Source organism: Mesoplodon densirostris, chromosome 1, assembly GCF_025265405.1.
Source record: "Mesoplodon densirostris isolate mMesDen1 chromosome 1, mMesDen1 primary haplotype, whole genome shotgun sequence".
Taxonomy (NCBI): domain Eukaryota; kingdom Metazoa; phylum Chordata; class Mammalia; order Artiodactyla; family Ziphiidae; genus Mesoplodon; species Mesoplodon densirostris.
The window spans coordinates 8,061,916-8,078,399 of record NC_082661.1 but is presented as its reverse complement, the minus strand read 5'-3'; the positions used below and the strand labels follow the sequence as shown (position 1 = coordinate 8,078,399).

Below are 16,484 nucleotides of genomic sequence, written 5' to 3'. Positions count from 1 at the left end.
CTCACTTCCACTCCGATCATATATTTATCTGTGTGATTCTTTGATAAATCTGTTTCCTAAGTTGAGCCACAGGACAGCCAGAGTTGAATCAGTCCCAGGCACTGTGGTCACCCAGCACCCAGCACAGGACATGGGTTGAATGGGTGAATACAGGTGTCTGCACGTGGCCACGAAGGAGAGGTGAGGAAGCTGCGGGTCCCCCGGGAGGGCGGTCGTGTGAGTCTGGTGGGCTTCCCCTTACCCAGGACGCCGTAGGCTGGCACGATGGTGACAGTGATGGGCTCCGCAGTCTCCCAGGGCTGGATGGTGAAGGCGACAGCAGAGGGGACTCCCTGGACCAGCCTCAGGTCCTGGAGCTGGAGGCTCAGGAGGTCCTAGCAATACCTGAGCTTTTCACATAGCAGGCTCAGAACGTCATGGTGGTGCCTGGCCTCCTCCTGGAAGCTGTGGAAACCGCTCAGGAGCATCACCAGCTCCACCTCTGAGCTGTCCCTGAGCGCTATGCCGTTCCCGAAGGAGCCCACCTGCAGAGCACAGAGTCCCGTCACCCCGAGGCCACTGCCTGGACCAGGCAATCCCTGAGGCTCTTTCCACGGATGATCGCCACTGCCCTGAGGGATGGGCAGGGAGTATTTCCTTTTTTAAAAATAATTTGTTTATTTATTTATTTATTTTTGGCTGCATTGGGTCTTTGCTGCACGTGGGCTTTCTCTAGTTGTGGCGAGCGGGGGCTACTCTTCATTGCGGTGCGCGGGCTTCTCATTGCAGTGGCTTCTCTTGTCGCGGAGCACGGGCTCTAGGCGCACTGGTTTCAGTAGTTGTGGCTCGGAGCCTCTAGAGCGCAGGCTCTGTAGCTGTGGCACACGGGCTTAGTTGCTCCGCAGCATGTGGTATCTTCCCTGACCAGAGATCGAACCCGTGTCCCCTGCATTGGCAGGCGGATTCTTAATCACTGTGCCACCAGGGAAGTCCGGGTGGGGAGCATTAACATCCCTTCTTTACAGGGGAGAAAGAGGGGATGTCGAGAGGCAAGCCTCTTGTCCAGGGTCACACAGTGGGCGCTTCCAACCAGGCAGCCAGACTCCACGGCCCACACTTCTTATTTACTCCACTGCCTCGCTTCCGAGACTCAGCCTTATCTGCAGAGTGATCCCCACTCCAAGGGAGCAGTCATCCTCCACAGGGTGGTGGCTGGAGGATTCTGGGGGGGCGGATGTCTGAATAATTTCATGACATTAAAAAGGGGGGCACAGGAACTTCCCTGGTGGTCCAGTGGGTAATACTCCACCCCCGCAATGCAGGGTGCCCAGGTTTGATCCCTGGTTGGGGAACTAGATCCTGCATGCATGCCACAGCTAAGAAGTCTGCATGCCGCAGCTAAGATCCCGCCTGCGGCAACTCAGACCTGGCACAGCCTAAATAAATAAATAAATGAAGAAATAAATATCTAAAAAATAAAATAAAATAAAAGTAAAAAGGGGGGCACAGGATTGCCTGGTGGATGAGAACCAAGGGCTGGGGAATGGGGCCGCCTGACCTTGACCTCACCTCGTGCCCCTGTTTCTCAGTTGCATGATCCTCCTGAACATTGTCCCTCATCTGGAACCTCAGAGTAATGACGGCACATGAGTCACTGGGTGATTGGGAGGATTCGATAAGACAATGTGTGCCAAGGGCTTGCCGTGGTCCCTGGCACACAGGAAGTCAGCAATATATCTCTCTTTCTTCTGCTCTACTTGACTTAGATCACCTCTTCTGCTGCCTGGAGTTCAGCTTCCCCATCTGCATTGAAGGAGCCTGAGCTGGATGATTTTGAAAGGGTCTTTTTGATGCTCTGAGATCCTAAACTTGCTCTCCAGCGCCGTGGCCTCTGGTATACTAAGTCCCCCAACTCTCTGGCCTTCTCTCTTTCTCACTCCATGTTGGGAGGTGGAATTGCCAGGGATGCATCAGACCTCAGGTCGGCTACCTCCACTGGTGGGTGGAGTCAAGGAACGTTGATGATGACCCAGCTGCTGCCAGTTGAGCCCTTGCTGTGCCTGGCACCACTGAAAGCCCTTTATACACACAATGTCTTTTAATCCTCACCCCCATTAATTGAGGTGGGGGGACTAGTATAATTATCCCCATTGTACAGATGAGAAAAGGAAGGCGGTTGGGGGTTAATCAACTTGCCATGGACTCACAGCCAGGAGTGATAGTCACAGTCAGAGAGAGGGTCGGAACACCAGGTGTGGTGGTTCTACCTCTTTCTTCCCTGTGACCCAAGTCTATGTGACAGGCCCTGCTTCTGTGCAGGATTCCTCCATCTTTTCTTTCCTCTTCCTTTTCCATTTTCTTTCTCCACCTGCATTCGGACTCAGCGTTTCTGCCCCATGTGAGAGGGTTGGGAATGGCACCCTGGGTGCAGATGAAGAGTACATCCCGCTGAAGGCTGTGCCTGAGCTGCCGTTCCCACCTTTTCCACTGGTAAGATACAGGCAGAGAGGGAAGAGCGTTCTAGAACAGGCTTCATGACTTGCTTCAGTCCAAACCTATTCAAACCCAAGGACAAGCATTCCCTCATGTGGACCAGCACAGTTCACCAGATTTTCAGTGGTTGGGGGAGGGTTTAAAGCCCAAATAAAGTATTAATTTCTCATTGGCCAGGGGGCACAAGCCGCCCACACACGGTGGGCAGGTAGCTCCCTCAGCATCCAAACTCCCTCTGTGGGGAAATGAAACCCATGGGGTCATTTGGAGGAAAGGTGCAGTTTCAATACACCCACACAAAGGGTGTAGAGTCATTATTACTTTCAAAAACAGGTAACTAATGAGAACCTACTGTATAGCACAGGGAACTCTGCTCAATGCTCTGTGGTGACCTGAATGAGAAATCTAAAAAGGAGGGGATATATGTATACGTATAACTGATTCACTTTGCTGTACAGCAGAGACTAACACAACATTGTAAAGCAGCTATACTCCAACAAAAATTAATTTAAAAAAAAAATTTTTTTTTAAAGATTTATTACTGGGCCTCCCTGGTGGCGCAGTGGTTGGGAGTCCGCCAGCCGATGCAGGGGATGCGGGTTCGTGCCCCGGTCTGGGAGGATCCCATATGCCGCGGAGCGGCTGGGCCCGTGGGCCATGGCCGCTGGGCCTGCGCGTCCGGAGCCTGTGCTCCGCAACGGGAGAGGCCACAACAGTGAGAGGCCCGCATACCGCAAAAAGAAAAAAAAAAAAAAAAGATTTATTACTTACAGATCCCAGAAGCAAGGGGATGCCATGAGCCGGGGGAAGGGCAATTCTCTGCCCCAGGTCACAAACCAGCAGGAGATAGAGCAAGGTAGCAAGCACCTAGTACTTACTTACAAGGTGATTGGGGCAGAGGTTACTGACTTTTCAGAGGTTTAACTCTAAGTGGTTATTTTTTTTTAATTAAAAAAAATTTTTTTAAACCCTCTTAGCTCTAAATTTATCTATTTATTTATTTATTTATTTATTTATTTATTTATTTTTGCGGTACGCGGGCCTCTCACTGTTGTGGTCTCTCCCGTTGCGGAGCACAGGCTCCGGACGTGCAGGCTCAGCGGCCATGGCTCACGGGCCCAGCCGCTCCGCAGCATGTGGGATCTTCCCGGACCGGGGCACGAACCCATGTCCCTGCATCAGCAGGCGGACTCTCAACCACTGCGCCACCAGGGAAGCCCTTAGCTCTAAATTTGTAAAAATTTTTATTTATTTATGTATTTTGGCCACACGGTGTGGCATGCAGAACTTCCCTGACCAGGGATCGAACCCATGCCCGCTGAAGTGGAAGCTCAGAGTCTTAACCACTGGACCACCAGGGAAGCCCACTAAGTGGTTATTTTAAAAGGTTCCACCAGGAAAGGCAAAGCAGGAACCTGTGGGGATACCCGAAACCTATCTAAAAGTCCAGACTCTGAACTTTTGGTGTTAGTAGGCTCACCATACTGTAAAATGCCTAGGCAGCCACTCAGAAAAACAAAACTGTTTTCCTCAAAAGTTGTTTTTCTCATCACACCTTTCTAGTTTTGACCCTCTTGCATTATTATCCTAGCTAGGACAGGAGGTGACATGAGGCAGCTGCAGGAAGGGCTTGGGGGAAAGAAGCTCAGCCTGGAGTGGAGTAAGGTAGATCCTGGTTGAAATCCCAGCTTCACCACTAGCTGTGTGACCTTGGGCAAGTGACCTCACCTCTCTGAGCTTCCATTAAAAAAAATTTTCCATTATCAAAAGTTTTAAACAGAAAAATAGAAAGAGAATACAATGAACACTTATACATCCACCCAGTCAGATTCAACAAGTCTAAACTCTTTGCCATATTTGCTTCAACTAAGCCACTTTAAAGTAAATTACAGACGCTAAGGACTATTGTCCCTAAATACTTTAGCATTTGTGTCCAACAAAGGAGAACATTTTCCCCCATAACCACAAAACTATTATGTCTCAAAAAAACAATTCCCTGGGACTTCCCTGGTGGTCCAGTGGTAAAGGATCCACCTTCCAATGCAGGGGACTCGGGTTTGATCCCTGGTGGGGGAACTAAGATCTCACATGCCGCAGGGCAACTAAGCCCACGTGCCACAACTACTGAGCTCCCACACCTCAACTAGAGAGCCTGCATGCTGCCAACTACAGAGCCCACACACCCTGGAGCCCACGCGCCACAACTAGAGAGAGAAAACCCACATGTCACAATTAGAGAGAAGCCCGAGCCTGCATGCTACAACAGAAGATCCCACATTGCCACAACTAAGACCTGACGCAGCCAAGAAAATAAATAAATAAATAAAATAAATATTAAAAAAAAAACAATTCCCTTATATATATTATTTAATATTCTGGCCATATTGAAATTTCCCCAATTGTTCCCAAATTATATTTTATAGATGGTCCATTCACACCAAAATCTAATCAGAGACCTTGCATTGCATTTGGTCTTTATGGATCTTAAATCACTGTTTCCATTCTGCTCATCTGTAAAATGGGAAAAGAATAGTACATACCTCACAGGGTACACAAATTAGACATAATACATGTTAAGGGGTTAGGCTAGTGCATCCAAAAAAGTGCACTATTATTATTAGCTTCCTTACTGGACTTGCTCTGCTCAAGGCAGCAGTGCACTGGGATGGAGTGTCTCAAGATGTCAGTAGCAGGGGCTAGGGATAACGAGGCAAGAGGTCCCAGCATCCTCAGGGATGTAGACCCACAAGCTGCATTTTGCCCAGCCCTGGCCTGGGGATGGAGGGAACCAGTCTCACCTTGACCACCTTCAGCACCCAGAACTCCTGGTCCAGCCCATGCTCCCCCTGGAAGCTCTGCTCGCTCAGGAGCTGTTCCACGGTCTGCACTGTCTCCAGCACCTCTTTTTTCCACTCCTGGCTGGGATGCAGACAGTGAGCCACGAAGGAGTTCAGTCCGGAAGCTGGGGTGACAAACAGCTCTGGGGGCAGTGCCACCTCTGTCTTGAGAGTACCACTGGTGGCGAGATATATACCCACACACCTACCCAGCTCCTGGCACACACACTCTCCTTTAAGGGGACTCCTCCTCAGCTGACCTCCAGCACCCTGTGGAATAAAGGACCAGAGTGGAGAGGAAACAAGGGGTGTCTGGCTGACCAGGGGGTCCTCTTCCTGGAGGCCGTTCGCTGCGGCTGGGGCACCAAGGGACACTGGATGAAACCGCCTTAACAGGCAGGGATTTTAGTCACTCTTTCTGCTGTAGCTTTCGTTTCTCAACTCTTAGTTTCCCCTTTTACAACTTGGAAACTGAGATTGGCTTGAGGATGGCCCTGGGAAAGGTAACTCCCCCAGGAGATGGGAGTTGGATGGTGTCCACCAATCCCATCCCCACAACCTTGTCACCCGAAACAGGCTCAGTAAGAGCAGGGACCCGCTGGAGGCTGGGCTGAACCGTGGGGATTCTAGGGTGCCGCAGAACAAACTCTGGAATTCCAGTCTGCCCTTTGCCAGACTCTTAACCTCTCTAATCCTCACATAAATAACCCTTAAAATGGGTTTAAGAATAATACCTACCCCATAGGTTGTGCGGATTAAGCATGAGAACATTTAGCAGAGAAAACATTAAGTAAATGCAAGTATCATTATTCATTCACTGTACATCTAGTGAGTGCTGGCTGGGTGCCAGACATTGTGCTAAGAAGAAAACATAAGACGTGGTTGTTGCCCCAGGGGCTCCCAGAGCAGTGGGGGAGACAGAGGAGACACAGAGAGCCCAGTGTCCTGTGTACTAGGAGAAAAGAGGGCACAGAAACCTGGTGGAAATTCAGGCAGAAGAGTTTTTTCCGGGTCACCTGTGGTGTCAGTGGACACCTGCTTGAGATGAGTCTTAAAAGACTGGGAATGTGGCCAGGAGACAGAGGACACAAGACAGGATAAGGCTGAGAAGTGTGAATCATCCTGGTATGTGCCAGGACTTGGCTGTCAGATCCACATTGGCATGGAGGGCAGGGAGGGGAGAGGTGAGAGCTGTGCCTGGAAAAGTGGGCAGGGATTGAAACTCGGAAAGCCATTCATTCAACAAACATTTGTTTAGTGCCTGCTATGTGCCAGGCAGGCGTCCTGGGGATACAGCAGTGAATAGGCAAAATTCTTGGACTGCAGAGGGCTTACACTCTAGTGGTGGAGACAGATAATAAATAGGATAAATAAGTAACATTATAGTAATTAAGACGGTGATAAGTGCTCATCAGGAAAATAAAGCAGGGAAAGAGGTTAAAAGGTACCGACTACGTGTGGGGAGTGAGAAATGGCAAAGTTTAGGGGTTCAGTCTCAAAGAAGGTGGTTAGGGAAGGTCTGAAAAGGAGACATTTGAGCAAAGACATGAAGGAGGCAAAGAGTGAGCTGTATGTATGTCAGAGGGAAGAATGAGAGAAGATGGGATGTCCCTGGTGGTCCAGTGCGTAAGACTCCAATCTCCCAATGCAGGGGGGCCCAGGTCCGATCCCTGGTCAGGGAACTAGATCCCACATGCATGCCACAACTAAGAGTCTGTATGCGGCAACTAAGAAGTCCACATGCTGCAACGAAAGATCGCATGTGTCGCAGCTAAGATCCGGCTCAGCCAAAAAGAAAAAAATAAATAAATATTAAAAAAAAAAAAAAAAAAAGAATGGGAGAAGAAACAGCAAGTGCAAAGGCCCTGTGGCGGCAGTATGCCTGGTGGGATTGAGGAATAGCAGTGTGACTGGAATGGAATGATCAAGGGAGGAGAGTGGGAGGGGATGAGGTTTGAGTACAGGGTGGGGGGTAAATTGTGTAGGATTTTGAAGACTATTAAGACTTTGGCTTTTACTCTGATTGAAATGGGGAGCCACTGGGGAGTAACAAGCAGAAGAGGGACATGGCTGTACTTTCATTTTAACAGTATCACACTGACTCTTGGTGGGAAGATTAGATTAAAAGCAGGGGGTGGGGAGTGGAGGTGAGAGCAGAAGCAGGAATTCAGTTAAGAAGCTACTACAACAGTCCAGACAAGAGATGTGGTGCCTTGGGTCAGAATGGTAGCAGTGAAAGGTAGGGAGAAGTGTATGATTCAATTTTCTTATTATGGAAAATTTCAAACATGAACAAAAGTAGAAAATATAATGAACCTCCAGGTACCATCCCCCATCTTCAACAATCATCAACCTGTAGACAGTTTTTTAAATGTTTTTTCAGGTCCTCTGCCCATTTTTATTTTTATTGGCCACCCGGCATGCAGGATCTTAGTTCCCCAACTTGGGATCGAACCTGTGCCCCCTGCAGTAGAAGCGCAGAGTCGTAATGACTGGACTGCCAGGGAGTCCCAGCCTATAGACAATCTTGTTTCAATGATATCTCCATCCACATCTCCCCTCCTGTATTATTTGGAAGTGAATCCCAGACATCATATCATTTCACTGGCTATATTTTGAGTATAAAAAGGTCTTGCTAATGGATAGAGTGTGATGTGAGAGAAAGATTAGAGTCAAGGACCACTCTAAGGCTTTTGGCCTTAGCAACTGGAAGGATGGAATTGTCCTTAACTGAGAAGGGAAAGACTGGGCAAGGGCACAGTGTAGGCATGAAGATCGGGAGCTCGGTTTTGGAAGTGAACTTGAGTGTCTAGTGAGATCCAAGTGGGGTAGGGAGTTGCATATTTGAGTGGATTTCAGGGAGGAAATCTGGGGTTGAGATACAAATTACCAGCATAGACATATTTAAAGCCATAAGGCTGGATGAGATCACCAAGTGAGTGAGTATAGAGGAAGACAAGAAAAGGACCAACGACTGGGCCCTGAAACACTTACTATTATTAAGTGACTGGGGAGAAGCAAGCATCTGGCAAACAAGAATGTGAGGGAGTAGCCAGGGAGGTGGAAGAAAAATCAGGAGTGTGTTTTGATAGCCAAGTGGAAACATTGTTCTAGGAAAGAGAAAGTGATCCACTGGGTCAAATATCAGGTGAATCTGTGCTGACTTTGTCCTGAGGGCAGTGGCAAATCAGAGGAGCGACCAGAGGTGAAATTACCGTTCTGGAAAGATTGGTCTGGCTGCTTCTGTGGGGAGGATGGATTGCAGGGGGCAGGGGTAGATATAGGGAGACGTGTCAGGACACTGTACAGTGGTCCAGGTGAGAGGAAAGGTGACCTGGACTGGGCTGGAGAAGGGATTGGATTCTAGGTCTACCTTGGAGAAAGGGTGAACAGGACTTGGTGACTACAGGTAGGAGGTGAGGGGAAAGAAAGGATGGCTATCAGCTCTGTGGCTTGGGTACCTGGGTAACAGATGGAGGGTACCATTAACAAAGGGAGGAAGACACAAGGAAGAATGGGAAGTGGGGAGGTCTAGAAGGGTAGCTGTTTAAGCCAGAGAGCTTAAAAAAGTTGTCCACATTGCCTAATGCTTCCAATAAGTTCAGGAATATAGGTCTGAGAAGCACCCAAGAGGCTACTGGTGATCATTGTTGGTGAAATGTAAGGGAGAGCTGGGAGCAGAAACCAGATCTTAGGGGTGGGGTTGAAGAGTAAGTTGGGTGAGGAGGGTGGAGACCAGGAGTGTAGATAACACTTTCAAGAACTTTGTCGTGAAAGGGCGGAGAAAGACCAGGTGTTAGATGGACGAAGTGGTGGGGTGGAGGGTGTTTGTTGTCTTAAATACCATTTGGGGGGGAAAAAACCCTCAATCATGACACGTTTCAATTTAAACTTTCCAACTGGCTAACCCCAAATGCAAAGAATCACATTTTTAATTACATAAATTCTAAAAGTCTCCATATTTTCAGAGTTTGGTAGTGCTTGGTCCTTAAACAGTCCTATATTATAACTGTTTAAAGAGCAGTGGCAATTTCGCAAACCAAAGTCGACTATAAAGGGCGATTCCAAACATTTGCCCTATGTTTATAATGACAGATAATGAGCTTCAAGGCAATATACAAGTTATTGAAACAATAAACATTCAGACCTTACGTCTTAGTTTAAAACATTTTTTTTCAAGTATAACTGATTTACAGCACTATATCGGTTTCAGGTGTACAACATAGTGATTCAATATTTTTACACGTTATACTCCATTTAAAATTATTATAGGGATTTCCCTGGTGATCCAGTGGTAAAGAATCTGCTTCCAATTCACGGGACACAGGTTCGATCTCTGGTCGGGGAGCTAAGATCCCACAGGCCACAGGGCAACTAAGCCCGCGCGCCACAACTACTGAGCCCATGAGCCCTGGAGCCTGCAGGCCACAACTAGAGAGAAGCGCGCACACCACAATGAAGAGCCCATGCGCTGCAGTGAAAGATCCCTCATGCTTCAATGAAGATCCTGCATCTTGCAACTAAGACCCAACACAGCCAAAAATAAGTAAAATAAATAAATAAATAGTAAATAAATCTTTGAAAAATATAGTTATTATAAAATATTGGCTCTATTCCCTGTGCTGTATAGTATATCCTTATAGCTTATCTATTTTATACACAGTAGTTTGTACCTCTTAATCCCCTCCTCCTATTTTGGCCCTCCCCCCTTCCTTCTCCCCACTGGTAGCCACCACTTTGCTCAATAGACTTTACATATTAGTTTTGATTCATTTTCATGAAATATCTGGGAGTTCAGCAGCTTTCAAGATTTAAAGAGGGGGAATTCCCTGGTGGTCCAGTGGTTGGGACTCTGGGCTTTCACTACCGGGGACTGGGGTTCAATCCGTGGTCTGGTATTTAGGATCCTGCAAGCCTCGCAGCATGGCCAAAAAAAGAACAAAAAAAGATTTAAAAAGGGAACATGCAGTCGATTGTGCATTGGCTTTATGGTTTGTAGAAATGCCATCCAGTTGGGCACACTTCTATGGGGGTGGAGGAAGAGCTAGTGGTTAGAAGGGTGTGGGCTAGGTTTTAGGAAGGAGGAAGGCACATAAGGATGGGTTTTCTCTTAGGTTGTGTTCCTCTAAATGCAGAGCCTGAGACAAGGATTTGCATGAGACTCGTTTTGGGAAATGATCCCAAGGGACAGGTGTGGGGGATTGAGAAGGAGGAAAAACCAGTCCAAGAAATATCATGAAATTGATCACTACTGTGGGCAGCTGAGCTTTGATCCCACTGGGGACTGTCTAAGGAGCAATGGGTAAGGAGCAAATGCCTCAAAAAATTTTGAGGAACGTGTATCAAAATTATCCACCTGAGAGGTGGAGGAGGGGAGTAAGCACTCGCTGGTTCCTGTCTTTCAATGGGCCCAGGCTTACCCCCTGGGGTATTAACTCCCTGGAACTTCCATATTTGCTCAGAATTACTTGGAAGGCTTGTTAAGACACAGATTGCTGAGTCCCACTACCAGAGAACCTAACTCAGGTAATTCTGGGGTAGTTGCTGAGAATTTTTTTTTCAAAGAGTTTCCCAGATGATGCTGATTCTGCTGGTCTGGGGTCCATATTTTTGAGAATCAGTAACTTAGAGGTTTGAGCTTTGAAAGATGACAAAATGGGGGAGAAAGACAGTTGACTCAAAGTCATGGAGTTGTGAGCCAGCATTCAGTGTTCTGGAATTGCAACTGTTTGGCCACGTCTGGTGTTTTTTTGAGAGTGACGAGGAGAGACTGAGAGGTCAGCAAGAGCTCAACGGTCAAGAGCCCTGAATGCCAAGCAAAGGAACTTGAACTTGATTCTGTAGGTAATAGGAGCCATTGGAGGATTTTAAGCAGGAGAGGATTCTGTTTCTATTTATGCTTCAGAAAGAGCACAGAAGTCTGGGTAGTAAGGGGTGAGCTAGGGGGAGAGGACCATAGAAGTCTACAAAATGAACAGCCTGATCTTGGGCACTCATGGGGATGTGGGGCCTCTCTTAACGAGCATGATGGTGTCACAATCCTTGATGTGCAGGTCTGAGAAGCTATTGATTCCACAGTTTCTGGCCCCGGAACCTGAGTATCCTATCCTCCATGTAAAGTCCTCCAGCCTCTTCAATCTTCTCTTTCAAGTCATGGATGGAGTCATCAGGGTCAATGGCATAAAGCTTGCTCTGGCAGCTGGAGTCCTTCATGAAGATCTGGGTCTCAGGAGGGAAGGTCTCCAGCATCTGGAGGCTCCTGAAAGGAGAGACAGTGATGTCGACTGGGGCCACATGTCCTCTTGTTTTCATAGTTTTGCCTTTCCCAGAATGTCATATGGTTGGAATCATCCAGTGTGTAATCTTTTCAGACTGGTTTCTTTCAACTAGCAATATGCATTTAAGCTTCTTCCATGGCTTTTCATACATCACCACACGTAGTTACAAATTATTTTTTTCTTGTGATGACAGCTTTTAAGATCTACTCTATTAATAACTTTCAAATATACAACAACATTGTTAGCTATAGTCACTTCACAACACATTACATCCCCAGGATTTATTTATCTTATAACTTGAAGTTTGTACCTTTTGACCACTTTCAGCTATTTCACCCACCTCCCACCTCTGGCAACCACCAGTCTGTTCTATGTATCTGCGAGGTTTTTTTTTCTTTTTTTTAAAGATTCCACATATATGTGATCTCATAAGTATTTGTGTTTCGCCGTCTGACTTATTGCACTTAGCACAATGCCCTCAAGGCCTATATGTGTGGTCACAAATGGCAGATTTCCTTCTTTTTATGAGGCTGAATGAAATTCCATTATATATCTCTCTCTCACATTTTCTTTATCCATTCACCTGTTGATGGACACTTAGCTGTTTCCTAGTCTTGCTATGCTTATTTTATTTCTTTATCCACACTGCATGGCATGCAAGACCTTAGTTCCCTGACCCTGATCAAACCCGTGCCCCCTGCAGTGGAAGCATGGAGTCTTAACCACTGGACCACCAGGGAAGTCCCCTGCTTTGCCTATTTTAGAATCAGATTATTTGGGGGTTTTTTTGCTATGGAGTTGTGTGAATTCCTTATAGATTCTGGATATTAACCTCTTATCATACATGTGGTTTGCAAATATTTTTTCCCATTCCTAGGTTGCCTTTTCATTTTGTTGATTGTTTCTTTTGCTCTCCAGGAGCTTTTTAGTTTGATGTAGTCCCATTGGTTGCTTTTTGTTTTTGTTGCTTGTGGTTTTGTTGTCATACCCAAAAAATCATCACCAAGACCAATGTTAAGGAGCTTTCTCTTTATGTTCTCTTCTAGGAGTTTTACAGTTTCAGGTCTTACATTTAAGTCTTTAATCCATTTCAAGTTAATTTTTACAAATGGTGTAAGATAGGGGTCCAGTTTCTTTGTTTTGCATGTGGGTATCCAGTTTTCCCAACACCATTTACTGAAGAGACTTATCTTTTCCCTGTTGAGTATTCTTGGATCACTGTCAATTTGTTGCCTGTATGTGTGTGGATATATTTCTTGGCTCCTGATTCTGTTGCATTGGTGTGTGTGTCTGTTTTCATGCCAGTACCATACTATTTTGATTACTATAGCCTTGTAGTATAATTTGAAATCAGGAAAAGTGTTGCCTCCAGCTTTGTTCTTCTTTCTCAGGATTGCTGTGGCTTTTGAAGTCTATTGCATTTCCATACGAATTTTAGGATTGTTTTTGCTATTTATGTAAAAAATGTCATTGGAATTTTGATAGGGATTGCACTGGATCTGTAGATTGCTTTAGGTTGTATGGACATATACTCTCTGAGTGAGATGTGTATGTAGATGATTTGCCTAAGACTTATTAAAGCAAAACAAAAAAGGTCAAAGAAACTGCCGCATTAGAAAAGACTAAACGTGTAGAGTATGGGTGGCTGCTTGGGATGATCCAGCCCCCTCCAGGCCAGAGAGGTGAGTGAGAAGCAGCAATTACAACAGACAAGGATGATCCTCCCTGTTTACCCCTCCCCCTGGGCCTATTTTATTCCGGGCTGCATCATTTAAACTCAAAACACACTTTTAATATAGCCATCTTGTTGTGCTACTCTTCACAACCCATGAGCAGGGTCACAGGAAACAGTAAACAGGTCTGGCTTTCCATGTCAACACTCATACAAGCCAGTGCTTTTCCACACTTCATCTACAGATCACAGACACGTGAGGATTATGCAAAAGAACAAGAACAAAGCTTTATTGTAAGTTATGAAGACAACACAACAGTTCTGGAAGGAAAACAGGGAGAGGGGAGGAGTCAGCTACAGGCAACAGGGGACATCCCCTTGTTCCAGGACTGAGGGGACAAGGCTAGGGCCTCTGTCTACTGTGCTGAGGACTCTGACTGCTGGGATGGGACAACAGCCTCAAACCACCCACCTTTGCGGGTAAGACTGCAGACCGGGGGTGGGAAAGGAATGCTATATCTCTGGGTGCCCAGTTTGCTCCAGGATTACAGAGGTTAGGGCTAACATGTCCACTTCATATTGAAACAGGGTCCACACAAGGCCCAGCCTGGGAGGAGGTGGACACTGATGGCCTCTCCCCAAAATTATGGGCTCAGGCCAACTTTCTCCTATTAACCCCCAAAGTAATGAATCCCGACCTGGATGAGAATGACTTGGTCGATGGCCCAGTTGTTTTATGTCCAGCCAAGTCCTGGGCAGGTGATGAGGGGGCCCTAACAACAAGGCTGCACCCTCAGACCCCAGGAAACTCAAAAGCGCTAGACGGTCCAGGCACGCATCCTCACCTGTGCGCCCCAGGGCCTGACGTGAACTCTGCGCATGCTCCACCCCGCCCTAACCTATTGTGCCCCGCAAACGCATGCCCATTGTTCGCTCACAGGTTGCAGAGCTAAGTCTCAGCAACAGGCCAAACAGCGCACACTCCGCTTCTGGCCGAGTTGGCAGCGGAAGGAGAGTGCTCGGAGCCCAGGTCTCTAGCCAAGGACTGACCTCACCCAAGTTCTCTACGGGCAGTTACTTAGGTAGGCCCTGCCCCTCACCCCCGCCCCAGCCACAGGGGGACCAGCACCTGTCAGGAGGGCTCGGCTGCCCCCAGCCCGCTCCCCGTGCCCACCAACTTCCCATGGCCAGCCTGGGTCACCCAGCTGTCTATGGCCGGCTATCCACTTGCAGGTCAGCCCACAAGTGTCCAGTGACTCTGTATCTGCGCTTTGCCACAGAGTCTCTGAGACCCCATTCCACCATCCCGCAGACCCTGCGCTCCTTTCTGGGGGTGCATAAGGACCATCTGCAGGCGAGGCCATCGGAAGAAGGCGGTGATGGGTGCTCGCACCTCCATGATGTCCCGCAGCTCAGTGACCGCAGTGGACACAGTCACTGTCAGTGTGGCGCGGGGGCAGCCAGTGCCGCCCACGACACCCAGCTGTGTCCCGAACTGCAGCACAGAGCAGACGGCGTTGAGGGCCCTGGGAGAGAGCGGGAAAGGGATGGCCAACGACCAGAGAAGCGGCCCCGATGGCACCGGGGGCGCACGATCTGCATTTAGGCCCCTGGGGGTCTCTTTATTCATGCCCAGGCCTGGACCCCTGCAGAGAAACCTCCACGCCAAGAGGGCAGAAAACATTTCCAACAGGAAACTCCACACCTCTTCTATGAGCTCCTGCCCTAAAAAAAAAGCCATCACGAGCTCCTATAGCTCCACCCGAGGTTTCCCTCCCGTGAACAGTAGGAGGGGTTCTGCCATACCGCAAGGGCTGCCCCAGAAGTCCTCAAAGAAAGGGAGCGAGGAGGGCCCTCCGTCGCCCTCTGCAGCTCCAGAGAAAAAGCCAGCCTGACAACGATGCAGAGACAACAAGAGGGCAGAAACGGCCCTGGAGGGACTGCTCCCCCACATCTGCCAGTCCCAGGCCCCCAAAACGCAGGTTTCCTCTGCTGCCGCACAGGCGAGGGGAGCCTCTGAGGCTGCCCTCACCCCCTCAGCTGGGTTTCCGGGTCACCGCCGAAGACCTAGACTCAGAGAAGGAAGCAGCGCTCCGGCGCATCAACAGTGTGCTGCGGGGTGAGACCTAGGCCGTCGGGGGCCTGGGCGCCAGGCAGCCTTCCTGTCCCTTCCTGCTGCCTGCCCCAGGGGCTGCTTCTCCGCAGAAAATGTTTCCTAGTTATTTCTATTTTAATACGATCACGGTACATTAAAATGTGTTAGTGCTTGCCTGTGAACACTAAGGTCACTTGATTTGTAATTTTCTATATTGTTGTATATTTTTGTGACTAAAGGCATTACTTGGGGGAATTAAAAGAATATCTTGAAGCGATTTTGGCTGTTGATCTGCCACTAATTCCTATTTAACCTTAATTCAGGGGTCGGATTCTTTGACCCAAGGAAACAGAATAGTATAAAAAGAAAGAATGTGAGTGTCAGATGGTGGCAGTAATTAAGTATAGCAAGAGATGCCTTTGCAAAAGTTACTGTTGGTCCCAGAAGACTCTCACTTAGCCGTGTGACCCTGGGCAAGTCACTTCACCTAAATCTCTGAATTATAGGGCTCTGGTGATGATTTAAAAGTGACTGGGGGGCTTCCCTGGTGGCGCAGTGGTTGAGAGTCCGCCTGCCGATGCAGGGGACACGGGTTCGTGCCCCGGTCTGGGAAGATCCCACATGCCACGGAGCGGCTGGGCCTGTGAGCCATGGCCACTGAGCCTGCGCGTCTGGAGCCTGTGCTCAGCAACGGGAGAGGCCACAACAGTGAGAGGCCCGTGTACCGCAAAAAAAAAAAAAAAAAAAAAAAAAAAACTAGGTTGATGGATAAAGACATGAAAGGAAGGGACTGTCATGTTCAACCTCGGTGCCGTGAATCAAAAAAACAGTTTATAAACTGCCTAAAGAGGCACACGCCAATTGTGTTGCCACTGTGGGAGGTGGAAGGAACTTCCGGTTCTTGCCTACCTGCCAGAACCCTCGTGGAATGTCCCCCCACCCCATGCCACCCCGACCCACGTGCCCTCTGCCCCTCCCCCACAGCAGAACGTTTCAGCCCGCATTTTCCTGTTTACTTTCAAACGTGTCCCTCCTTTACTTGGATCCCAAGCGTTTGCTGAAGCAGGTCGCCCTCTGGCTCATGGTCTTGACTTTTCTCATTGAGGCTACCAGGCAGCAGTAGTCCATGC

At 48.2% G+C, this 16,484-nt stretch overlaps 1 protein-coding gene across 1 annotated transcript in view; it reads right to left on the bottom strand.

Moving 5' to 3' along the window:
- The window catches only part of LOC132487697 (2'-5'-oligoadenylate synthase-like protein), a 28,325-nt gene extending 11,843 nt beyond the window's left edge, over positions 1–16,482 (bottom strand). The window contains 4 exon segments of the mRNA XM_060095438.1: positions 242–524; positions 5,271–5,487; positions 11,404–11,568; positions 16,394–16,482. Of these exon segments, the coding sequence (XP_059951421.1) occupies positions 242–524; positions 5,271–5,487; positions 11,404–11,568; positions 16,394–16,482 (754 nt within the window).
- Between the last annotated feature and the right edge of the window lie 2 nt (positions 16,483–16,484).